Source organism: Epinephelus lanceolatus, chromosome 10 (assembly GCF_041903045.1).
Source record: "Epinephelus lanceolatus isolate andai-2023 chromosome 10, ASM4190304v1, whole genome shotgun sequence".
Taxonomy (NCBI): Eukaryota; Metazoa; Chordata; class Actinopteri; order Perciformes; family Serranidae; genus Epinephelus; species Epinephelus lanceolatus.
In genome coordinates this window covers 7,600,993-7,614,074 of record NC_135743.1, presented here as the reverse complement: position 1 = coordinate 7,614,074, position 13,082 = coordinate 7,600,993, and the positions used below count along the sequence as shown (strand labels likewise).

Sequence of the window (13,082 nt, the reverse complement as noted above, 5' to 3'; positions counted from 1 at the left end):
AATGTTTACTTAGAACATGGCACTCTTAAATACTTGATTTTGATTGGTCAATCAACAAAATTCTGCAGTGTTTATTTCTTGAGGTTTCACCGCTGCTCTGCTGCTCTGTTGCTAGGGACGCCATAGCAACATCCTTAGACTGAGGAGCATCAAAATCAGTTAACGTTAGTCCACACAGCTCTCCCAAGCTGGCCTGGAGAGCAGGGAGATCATGTCGGTCACTGGCCATAAATATGAGGGCAGCCTTTGCAGCTACTGGGCACCCAGCATCTCCGACCGGGAGAAGTGGAGTAAAATCCTCTCCTCCGCTCCCGTTTGTCTGGTGAACGCCTCTCCTCTGTCAGTACACTCTGCCAGCAATTTTGTTATATTGCATCAATATTTTGCAATATTGATGCCAGTTGTAACATTTGAATGTTTTAGTAGTAAGCCATGTTCTAACCGGGATAATGTATTGTGAGCTGGTGACAGTTGAAAAATAACTCCCTTCAGGGGAATGGAACCCCGACGCGCAGCTATAAAGAACATTCAAATTATACATTTAGACGTTTATTTTATTGTATTATGTTATGTAAATCCTTGAATGCCGTTTTCTCAAAATGAGTTTTTGGTCATACTCCCAAGTCTCAGCCTCTATTGCACCTATATACACCAAACTTCCCAGTTATACACCTAGCTACACTGAACAAAAATATAAACCCAACACTTTTGTTTTTGCTCCCATTTTTCATGAGCTGAACTCAAAGATCTAAAACATTTTCTATATACACAAAAGACCATTTCTCACAAATATTGTTCACAAATCTGTCTAAATCTGTGTTAGTGAGCACTTCTCCTTTGCCGAGATAATCCATCCCACCTCACAGGTGTGGCATATCAAGATGCTGATTAGACAGCATGATTATTGCACAGGTGTGCCTTAGGCTGGCCACAATAAAAGGCCACTCTGAAATGTGCAGTTTTGCTTTACTGGGGGGGTCTGGGGGGGGTCAGAAAACCAGTCAGTATCTGGTGTGACCACCATTTGCCTCACGCAGTGCGACACATCTCCTTCGCATAGAGTTGATCAGGTTGTTGATTGTGGCCTGTGGAATGTTGGTCCACTCCTCTTCAATGGCTGTGCGAAGTTGCTGGATATTGGCAGGAACTGGAACATGCTGTCGTATACGCCGATCCAGAGCATCCCAAACATGCTCAATGGGTGGCATGTCCGGTGAGTATGCTGGCCATGCAAGAACTGGGATGTTTTCAGCTTCCAGGAATTGTGTACAGATCCTTGCAACATGGGGCCGTGCATTATCATGCTGCAACATGAGGTGATGGTTGTGGATGAATGGCACAACAATGGGCCTCAGGATCTCGTCACGGTATCTCTGTGCATTCAAAATGCCATCAATAAAATGCACCTGTGTTCGCTGTCCATAACATACGCCTGCCCATACCATAACCCCACCGCCACCATGGGCCACTCGATCCACAACGTGGACATCAGCAAACTGCTCACCCACACGACTCCACACACGCTGTCTGCCATCTGCCCTGAACAGTGAAAACCGGGGTTCATCCATGAAGAAAACACCTCTCCAACGTGCCAGACGCCATCGAATGTGAGCATTTGCCCACTCAAGTCGGTTACGACGACGAACTGCAGTCAGGTTGAAACCCCGATGAGGACGATGAGCATGCAGATGAGCTTCCCTGAGATGGTTTCTGACAGTTTGTGCAGAAATTCTTTGGTTATACAAACCGATTGTTGCAGCAGCTGCCCGGGTGGCTGGTCTCAGACGATCTTGGAGGTGAATATGCTGGATGTGGAAGTCCTGGGCTGGTGTGGTTACATGTGGTCTGAGGTGTTGAGGCCGGTTGGATGTACTGCCAAATTGTCTGAAATGCCTTTGGAGATGGCTTATGGTAGAGAAATGAACATTCAATTCACGGGCAACAGCTCTGGTGGACATTCCTGCAGTCAGCATGCCAATTGCACGCTCCCTCAAAACTTGCGACATCTGTGGCATTGTGCTGTGTGATAAAACTGAACATTTTAGAGTGGCCTTTTATTGTGGCCAGCCTAAGGCACACCTGTGCAATAATCATGCTGTCTAATCAGCATTTTGATATGCCACACCTGTGAGGTGGGATGGATTATCTCGGCAAAGGAGAAGTGCTCACTAACACAGATTTTAGACAGATTTGTGAACAATATTTGTGAGAAACGGTCTTTTGTGTATATAGAAAATGTTTTAGATCTTTGAGTTCAGCTCATGAAAAATGGGAGCAAAAACAAAAGTGTTGCGTTTATATTTTTGTTCAGTGTATATTCTGAAGATATCTACAAAGGGATTTGTTAATAAATCATTCCTAGCCTGATTTATGACATTTTATTCCCAAAAATATTGCGAAAATCAATTTTATTTTTAAGGCTATGGGCAGTTAAAACTTGTAATACATATTTTTTTCCATACCATTGTAAGTAATCAGCTGAGGAAGTTTCATGATGATATCTAGTATTTTAAAATGTTACCCTATTCGCCTGCAGTGTTTCACCTTAACTTGGTAAAACAAAGGCAACTGCAGCTTCAGCAGCAGATTCTGCAGAGCCATTTACATTTCATTTTACTAAACTAGAGGTCACCTCTGAAAGGTTTGCGTCTTAATCTCCTTTGTTCGTCGGCTGCAAATCGTTGCACATGATGTTTTGATAGACAAACTGATTCATTCAAATGCCCCTGACCACATATGTTTTGTTGATACGAGTGTTCTTCCAACTTTGTGGTTGGTAAAGACACTTTCCTCTTCCAAGCGAGCGGTGACCTCCAGGACTGAAAAATAAAGCCAGAAACCGCAGTTCTTTTAATGGCCACTTGAGGCTGTCTCCCAAGAGTGAGCCAATCTTCATAGACCCTCATGTTAAGGTGCCCAACTTTACAGCAAAAATAAACATATTTACAGCCTGGTACATAAGAAGGTTTTGACTCTAAAGCTAATGTCCCTATTCATGAAAACTGTACAGGGGTGAATTTTAATGTAACAAATGGTAAAGTGACTGCATTTGTGTAGCGCTTTTGTTGTCTTCCAATCACTCAAAACACTTTTACATTACTTGTCACATTCACACACTGGTGGCCGAGGCTATCATACAAGATGCCACCTGCTACTCAGTAACCATTCACATGTACTCACACACTGATGGAACAGCTATCAGGAGCAGTTTGGGGTTCAGTATGTTGCCCAATGATACCTCGACATGCGGACTCGAGGAGTCACGGATCGAACCACCGATGTTACGATTAGTAAACGACCCACTCTACATCTAAGCCACAGTCACCCCACCTGTTTAACTTTTATAAAGGCTTACAAATATGCATTATTAAGAGCGTGGCTTCTTTGAGTGACAGGTTGCAGTCTGAGTCAGGGGGGAGCTGATGAGTTTAACCTCAACAAACCCAGCAAAATATAGAAATTCCATCAACAGTGGTAATGAAATGGTCTGCCAGGAGTATGATATGTATGATGCAACCAACCTCCAAAGAAGAAATGTGCTTTGCATATTTAAAATACTGCCAAGCACTATAAAATACTCAAGCCAGTGTTTTCCGTCTCTACATTTTCGTGGGCAAAGAGTTCATATCTCAACTTTACAACAACATTCAAAAGCTGGATTTTAAACTTGTGAGTATATTTTTTTATTTTTCCATTGCACTTTTACAACAATCACCTGCAGGAGAGTACTTATCCAACTGTTTATTCAAGACCAGGAAGCAGGTGAGTTTCAAAATCAGCATTTAAAGATTGCTCATGTTCATTCACATTTATAAAAATTGAAACAAAGTAGTTGTATTACGGAGTTGTTTATTTGTGACCTCGAGACTTCATTGGACCTGCAAATCACCAAATCATGAGTACTGAGTAAATACAGTAAAATGATCCCAGGAACACAAAGTACACCACTGATATATCTTTGTATTTATTTTGTCATGTTTTAAGATGCCTCTTTACACAACCTATGAAAGGTGTTTTCACATATTGACTCATTTGACCTTTTCTCCCTCTTTCTCCTGTTAATGTTGCAGCTGTGAGGACTTTTCTTTATCATACCAGTTGATTCCTGAAGTTTGGTGACCTCACATGATTTCCAGCCTCTCCCAGTAAAAACCAGTGCAGAGGTCCCAATCAGCCAGAGTAAATGGTTCAATGTTAAATTTTATTATTGACTTATTTTCCTCTTGTTTGCAGTAAAAACAACAGAAATGGATTGTTACGTGACTCTGATTCTCCTCTTCTCTGGTAAGGTCAAGTCATTTACATAATCGCACGCATGAATTGTGTGTTTTGGTCAAGGTCAAGCGCATCACGCCACAGTGTTGTAAGGCTGAGTCATGGAGCACGAAAGAGACCTAAAGGTGAAAACAGAGAGAATAAATTGTCAGGCAGCAGAGATTTATGCACAATACATTTTTCATATTTTTCTTTCTCTTTGAAACCCTGAGAATTGTTTTCAATTCATTCCAATAGTTCACCTAATACTAAATGTGCTTTCTCTCACCAACCCTCAGGATTCAGCATCAGCTCCTGCTCTCACTTCTCCCTTCGGCAGTACCACTATATTGATTTGACAATGACCTGGAACAACGCTCAGCACTACTGCAGAATGAAATACACCGACCTGGCGACTTTTGAGAGTATGAATGATATAAACAGGCTACATCCCCCTTACAATTATTCATGGGCGTGGATCGGACTGCATGATGACCCAAAATCCTGGAAGGGAACAATGGGCAATGATGCAAACTCCTGGAGATGGTCAGCAACCGGTGAAACGAGCAAAACTGGTTATCAGAACTGGGACAGTAACCAGCCACAAAGTTATAATGGAAATGAAAACTGTGTGGCAATGTTCTCTTCTGGAGAATGGTATGATGCACCCTGTGAAGAAAAATGGAGATTTGTTTGTTACACTGGTAAGATAAGATTTGATGTTACTTCCTGATTACTTTTTTTCAACTGATGAATTTCAAACGAAATGCCACAGCTGCAGGACTGGGGCTTTGCAGGTGCATCTTAGCTCTCCTTGTGAATGTGTCTGGTGCAATTCAAGGCCGTTGTCGTGTTTGTTCCATGAAGCCCAACCTAGAGTTTAGTTTTAAAATCATTTTAAAAAACAATTTAAAAAATGTTTGTTGTTCTGAGAGGGCGTTCATATTATGGTATTTACATGTTGTATGCATGCACTACAAGATAGCCTGATCTAACAAGCACCAAAGACGAGCAGAGATACCCGAAGTCACCACGGTCACTAGACTGCAGTATGCATTTAATACAACTAATCATCACTTTACAGGACTGCCATGACTCTAGACAGCTAATGTAGCCAACTATCATCTACATTAATTTCAGGCTGAAAAAAAAACTTTTGTGCAAATTTAAAAACATTTCACGATGTAGACATTTTATACATAGTGCAAAAACAATAATTCAAATTAGTCAAATTAATTCAACCTCACCCAGGCCTAATTATGAGTAGCTGTGATGCAGAAACCTCAATAAAGTATTCTTATACTGATTTCCCTTCTGTCTATTGCAGAGATAAACAAACACAAGAAAACCTACACATTTGTTTCAATTGGGAAATCGTGGGCTGATGCCCGCAACTATTGCAGAGAATACCACACAGACTTAGCCATGATCGAGAACAGTGAGGAAAACCATGAGGTACGCTCTGCTGCACCATTGGATTATAACATTTGGACTGGTCTGTACCAAGTGGCGTGGACTTGGTCTGACAAGAGCCAAAGCTCCTTCAGATCCTGGCAAAGTGGCAGCCCAAATAACATCAGACAAGATTACTCTGATGGTGACGAGTTCTGTGCCGTTGAGAATCCTAGCCATGAATGGGATGACCACAGCTGTTGGAAAAAGTACCCTTTCATCTGCCAGCAAGGTGATTTTTCACTACAGCACAAAGAAAACCAATTTGAGTTTTATCAATCAAAATTGACAGTGTCTCTTTGTTTTGTGGCTGCATGTTTGTTGTGCTGTTCAGTTCTAAAACGGAAGACCACGGTGAGGATGACGTTCAAGACTGACGCTGACATAACAGATCCGGCTGCTAACGCCCAGATCCTGCAGCAGGTACTACTCTTTATCCCTGTGTGTTTTTTAAGGCTGTAAAATGACAGATAAAAAAGAAGATGGTAAACTACAGTCTACTGGTTCAGAAAAATAAAGAAAACGTCTGGATATTTCTTTTTTTTCTCCTCAGCTCAGTGCAGTGCTTACAGGTCAAGGATGGACTGACTTCAAGCTGCAATGGAAGCTTGAGCCCAGAAAACAAGAGAAACCTCACTGCATTTTTCATTTTTAATATATTTTTATTTTTAAACCTACTAAATGATATGATTGCTGTGTTGTTAATCAGGTAATTTGTTTATGTAATTACACATCAGCTTATAGGATGTAGGAATAAAATAATAAGAGATAAATAGCCTTTTGCTACACATTGAAACGGTGATATAACTCAATATAACTATGTGAGCAATAAATGGTAAAAAAAAATTTGTCCTGATGCACAAAATGTAGAGCTGAAAGGATGGGTTAATTTTTCTGCAACCATTTTGATAAGCTATTAATTTTCTATACAAAAACAAACATTCAGTAGTTTCAACTTCTCAAATGTGAAGATTAGCTAATTTTCTTTGTCCAGTGTGTCATGAATCTAAACATTTTTTGGGGCTCTGGTCAGACAAAGCAGGACATTTAAATGCATAAGCTTGGATTTAGGGAAATTATTAAGGTTTTTTGTTTATTTACTATTTTCTGACCAAATAATTTATCAAAACAGAGTAATGTGGAGATAAACAGATGGTGGAACCAATCATTGGTTGCAGTTGTACAAAGAAGTGCAGCCCAGTCACCAGATAAAAATGATTTGGTAAAATAGCATTGTACATTCCTGCAAACCAAAACAACATTACATTTGCACATTTCATATCAGCGTTTCTAAAGTGATGTAATACATGAGCTGACTTTGTCATCGGGAGGTGGAGGGGATGGTGGATAGTGTGTCACATAGCCAAGACGCCTGCCAAGCTGCAGATCACTGTTAGAGATATATAAACAACAAAACCGGTTGTGATTAAGGGAGTCATTGCTGTGTTTCCAGCAGCTTTTTAGGCACCAAATGTGGGTGTTTTATTGACTTTTTTGGGAGGAAGGTTGGGGTGGTAGACAGGTCACAAAGACGCAGACTTATGCTGAGCTCGTAAGTAGTAGCTTAAACTTCTTCGGTGATTCCTTTGACACAAGGTGCATGTTACTTTTGACTTGTCAGTTGAGTCATCTGGGAGTTTTTTTGTAACACTGACAGCCCTAGTAAAGTTTTAATGTATTGAATATATGTAATAATGGAATGTATCTGACTGGGTTGATGAAAAATGCTATATTCTACATTTTTGCTTTGCATCTACCAAAAACAGCCTAATGAAAAATGAACTGAACTATTTGTTGATTGCTGTGTTTATTTTATGGCTGTGTCTTGCTTGTTTGCTGTTTGTTTACTCTGTCGTCTTACTTCTTTATTGTGCTGTCACCTGCACTTAAACAAATTCTTTGTACATGATACTTGGTGAATAAAGTGTCTGACAGACCGGCTTGAATTAACTACTGTAAGCATCAGCTTTGTTGAATTTGCTTTTGTTGTTAGACATGTTTAAGTTTTTTTTTCAATATAAATAGAGGCTGACAGTCCTGTATTACTGTATTCCTTATGATCTGTAACCAGTGTAGCACGATGGCAATTAGCAATATAGATAACTAGCCAGCAGCTACATGAGTAAAATTTAACAACTCAGTGCATCGTCAACACTTTTTTGTCACAACTTGGTTTGGCTAATTTTCTGTAACCACTGTAACGTTACCATAAAAGCATGGTGGAATTAGCAAGCCAGCTAGCTAACTAGCCATCTGCGGTCAAAGTAGTAGTTTAGATTATTTAAATGTTACTGACTGTTACGTGTTACAGTGTCAGAACCATAAATGGTCAGAATCGGTGCCACCACCGTTATGAAGAGAAAGTGGAAATAAAGCTCTGATTGAAACATAAGGGAATATTATGTGTTGCAGCTCAGAACAGGTGCCGCCACAATGTGGCGTTGTACAAACTACTGTTATCGGCGAAAGTTGGCTCTGATAGTGGCTGATGGCTGCACAGTTACGTACATCACCAAGTGGAACCAAAGAGGAAGGGGCTGTGTTAACTGATAAGTGGTTCCAGTTCCAGAGAAAGGAGGTCCCTCCTACTGCGTGGCTGTGTTTAAGTGTACCATTTTTCATTCTAACATAATGATTTTTTGGGCTGGACCATAACAACGGGGCCAGAGCTGCTAAGTGAAGCTTGTGGCAAAAATCTGTGACTGAGATTTTGCCACTGCTTCCTGTTTCAAATTAAAAGGCCTTTAGCATTTCATACATGGTGCAGTCATATAGGCCTGCACAAACAGTATTCTGCAAGGTGAAGCCCAAATGTCCAAGTGAAGTAACAATAAGAAAAACCTTTGGGTGGAGGGCAATATTTAAACTGAACCAAAAGTAAATACACTTTTATTGTAAATAAATTTTAATCAATAATATATTAACAGAATATTAAGATCTCAGGCCATCTGGATAAATTGAGATATATTACTGTGTGTCATCTGCATATTGGTGGTGATTATTATTGAGCAGATTCCACATATAATCAACATCTACATTTAGGGCTCATTTTTCTGAATTTAACAATTGTACATAATACCCTCAGATCAAAAAGGGATCAAATGTTATATTAGGTACAGAGGTAGGTTCAAATAAGGTAGTAAAGTGTAAATACATCAACATAAAATAAAATGATAAGAAAAAGAAAAATAACAATAACAAGAACAAGCTGACCATTATCCCCAAAGTCGCAGGACTGCCCTCCCATACCCACATCACTTCTCCACTCCTCCCACCTCCCTCCACCCACAGAGACCCATCACTCTTCAGTCATTCCAGTTATAGTACAGTCTGTACTGGGGTTGGTCTGTTGTGTTAGATTTGTAGTTGCAAGGTAAAATATGAGGGGTTTCCAATTCAAATAAACACAAGAAGTTTGTGCTCTAAAAAAAAAAAAGGATCAGCACTCAGTGAATAACCTCCTAAGTCCTACAATAAGCTATTATGGCAGGGCTTAACTATACAGACCAGTGAGCAGTGATAACTAACATGTCTTTGGGGTCATCGGGTGGGAACCTCCTTTCACCGGTGTTTCGTCTAGTTGGTCCCACGACACCTCCAGGAGGCTAGACAGTGATCTCTGGCGTCCCAGAGACACTCCCCTAATGCCAGGTCTCACTGCTCCCCACACTAACCGAACAACCTCCTTTACCTTACCTATACTACCACAGAGGAGGTAGACCCAGGGAAGGGAGCCTTGTTAGTCTATCACACTCCCCTGCCGGGTTAGGCTGTACAGTCTACCTCCCCAAGACGAGCCCTCACAACAATGACACCTCCAGGAGGCTGGACAGTGATCTCAGCCCAAACAGCACTGCCACCTTCAACCAAACCCAGGCTCCATTTATGCGAGCTCCAGGCAGAAGCAATGCTGATACTACCTTTACTAGCACATTCGCCATACTCTATTTCACACGCTACATAGCATAACTACAATGTAAGCTAAAGTTAAAGGAGATAAATGAACTCACAGGATCAGCAAACACACTCACTTTGCAGCATGGTCTCAAACAAAATGGATTCAAATAGGCCACTCCCACACTTAAATAACCTTCCTCTTCCTGGATTTCCTCCTTACTTACACATGGCTTTCTCAGCCCAAACAGCACTGCCATCTTCAACCAAACCCAGGCTCCATACATGCGAGCTCCAGGCAGAAGCAATGCTGATACTAGCTTTCCTGTCACATTCACCATACTGTATTTCACACGCTACATAGCATAACTACAATATAAGCTAAAGTTAAAGGAGCTAACTGGACTTACAGGATCAGCAAGCACACTCACCTTGCCGCATGGCCTCAAACAAAATGGGTTCCAATAGGCCACTCCCACACTTAAATACTTCCTCTTCCTGGATTTCTCCTGACAGGAAGTGGATCTCTACACCTGATCTCAAGGAGTTATGTGCCCTGCTTAGTAGTTCCCCCTGCTGGCCCCCAGCTGACATTATTTCTTCTGTAATAGATAAACTGGCTGCATTTAATTGCTTCATCTGACATTTCCCTCACTGTCTTCCTCAAACTCTGTCCCCGCACTCCGAGTTCCCCCAGGAGTGAGACAGTTGATCTTGCTATGAATCCCCTACACCCCACTTCCACTGGACAAATCCTAGTCTTCCATCCTCGCTGCTCAGCTTCTGCTCCTAAGTCTGCATATCTAAGCTTTTTTCTTTCATAGGCTTCTTCCACTGAGTCTTCCCAAGGAACTGTCAGCTCAATGAAATAAACTATCTGTTGACTCACTGACCACAACACTAAGTCAGGCCTCTGCCTTGTACAGACTATTTCCTGAGGAACAACAAGCTTTCCCCCTAAATCTACTTGCATTTCCCAATCACAAGCACCTTCTAGGCGGCCACACCCTTGCCTCCTCACTAACTTATCCCTTCTGTATTTCTCTCCCTCACGGACAAACTGAATTACTAAGCTCCTATCCTTAACACCTTCTGAATTCACCTGTCTTCGTTTCCCTTCGATGCCTGCAGCTAAACATTTCAACACCTGATTATGTCGCCATGTATATCGGCCTTGTGACAAGCTAACTTTACAGCCTGACAAAATATGCTTTAAAGTTGCGGTACGTGAACACAATGGGCATGATGGGTCCTCATTTACCCACAGTTTTAGGTTCTGGGGGGTTGGTAACACATCGTATGTAGCCCCTACCAGGAATCTAATACAATTCTCCTCCACACTCCACAGGTCCCTCCAACTAAGCTTCCTCTTCTCTACACTTTCCCAATTTAACCACTGTCCCTGTTTAGCCTGGGCCACTACCTTTGCACCCCTTACTATCTCTTCCTGTCTGCGTATCTGTTCTACAACCAGCTTTCTTTTATCTTTGAGGCCTGCTGTATTCCATACCGGTGTACCTGAGCCAAGCCCCAGGCCTCCCCGGCCAAACCGAACATTACCTACAATCTCTGCATGTCTAAGAGCTGTCTCTGCCTCCTGAACTGCCGACCTTGGGTTCCACTTCCTCCCCTTAGTTGGATTTGGAACCACACTCCTAACTACCACGTCCTTACTCCCAGATAACAAGAGCTCTGTCCTGACCTTGGTACATTTAAATTCCTCTGTTAAACTAGATACTGGCAGCTGAAGTATCCCTTTTCCATACAATGCAACACTACTTAGGCACCTAGGAGCGCCCAACCACTTCCTAATGTAGGAGCTAACCGACCTTTCAATTCTCTCCACAACACATATTGGAATTTCATAAATTGACAGTGGCCACATTAACCTAGGATATAGCCCAAATTGCAAACACCACAACTTCAACTTTCCTGGAAGTTCTAATTTATCTATTCTATCCAATCCTTCAGCCACATCTTTTCTAAATTTCACCACCTGTTCCTTATCATTCAACTCTACATTGTACAACCTACCTATGCTCTTTACTGACTTTTCCCTAATTGTTGGGATGTCCTCATCATCTATGACAAACTTCCTATCACTTAACTTCCCTCTACATATCGAGATGCTTCTAGATTTACTAGGCTTGATTTTCATGCTGGCCCACTTGAGGTTCTTATTTACCTTCTCTAGTAGCCTCTTTGTACATGGCATTGTTGTGGTCACCAGTGTCATGTCATCCATGTAAGCCCTAACTGGTGGAAGATGCAACCCATTCTGCCGTCTCTCCCCACCTACCACCCACTTAGAAGCCCTGATGATTACTTCCATTGCCATAGTAAATGCTAATGGAGAAATTGTACACCCTGCCATGATGCCTATTTCTAGCCTCTGCCAACCTGTTGTGAAACCTGCTGTACTTAGACACAACCTAATATCCTGAAAATATGCTTTCACTAAGTTAACAACTACCTGTGGCACTCTGAAGTAGTCAAACGCACTCCAAATGAGGCTGTGCGGTACTGAACCAAACGCATTTGCAAGATCTAAAAATATTACATGTAGGTCCCTTTTGTTAATCTTCGCTGCCTGAATCTGGTGCCAGATCATGCTAGTATGCTCTAAACACTCTGAAAAACCTGGTATTCCTGCCTTCTGCACCATTAAGCTATTCCTCCAGGTTTTATTAAATTGTTGAAGCCTTTTTTTCAGGGCACATCTTATTCTTTTCAAATGGAGTGTGTTAGTTAAATCCTCTAGCCACATCTTAGAGGTAGGGACAGTTGCGTTCTTTCATATTAAAAGAATTAGTTTCTTTGCTATTATGAGGCTATTGGTAGTGTTTGACATTATAATGACTGACAATGTTGCCCAGATGATGACCTATAAAGAAAATAAAATGGGCCCAGAAGGCTTCCTTGAGGGACTCCATATTCAATATTCAAGTTACAACAACAACAACTAACAAAAATAAAACAAGTCAAGTACTACAACAAAGAGACCCACACACTTCATTGGTCTGTTGGTCACAATCTAATAACTGAACAATTTCTTATGTTAAAATGCCAAAAAAATTGCAGGTTCCAGCAACTCAAACGTGCTGCTTTTCTCTGTTTTATATAATTGTAAACTGAATATCTTTGGGTTGGGGTTTTGGCTTTTGGTTGAACAAAACAAAACATTTGAAGGACTCAACTTGGACTCTGGGGAGTTATAACAGGCATTTAGACTATTTTTGGTGTTTATTGACAAAACAATAAATCTAAAAAAATAATCAGCAGATTTTTTGATAATGAAAGTAATTCATTGCAGCCTTATGGAAGACACTTTTTTCACTTGCCCTGTTAGTAAACTTTGGTATGGTATAACGTCATGGTCACATTGTGGTCAGCGCCACACCAGAGAACCTTTACCAAGGTCATGCTTTGCATATGAAAATAGTGACAATAGCACTCCGTACCTTACATTTCATAGGGATGGA

The 13,082-nt window shown here is 41.2% G+C and overlaps 1 protein-coding gene across 1 annotated transcript; it reads left to right on the top strand.

Annotated features, from left to right (window-relative positions):
- Positions 1-4,247: 4,247 nt before the first annotated feature.
- LOC144464407 (uncharacterized) lies at positions 4,248-6,361 on the top strand. Its single transcript, XM_078171200.1, has 5 exons — positions 4,248-4,284; positions 4,554-4,679; positions 5,582-5,938; positions 6,041-6,129; positions 6,260-6,361. The coding sequence occupies exons 1-5, from the start codon at positions 4,248-4,250 to the stop codon at positions 6,359-6,361; spliced, it is 711 nt and encodes a 236-aa protein (XP_078027326.1).
- The last annotated feature ends 6,721 nt before the right edge of the window (positions 6,362-13,082 follow it).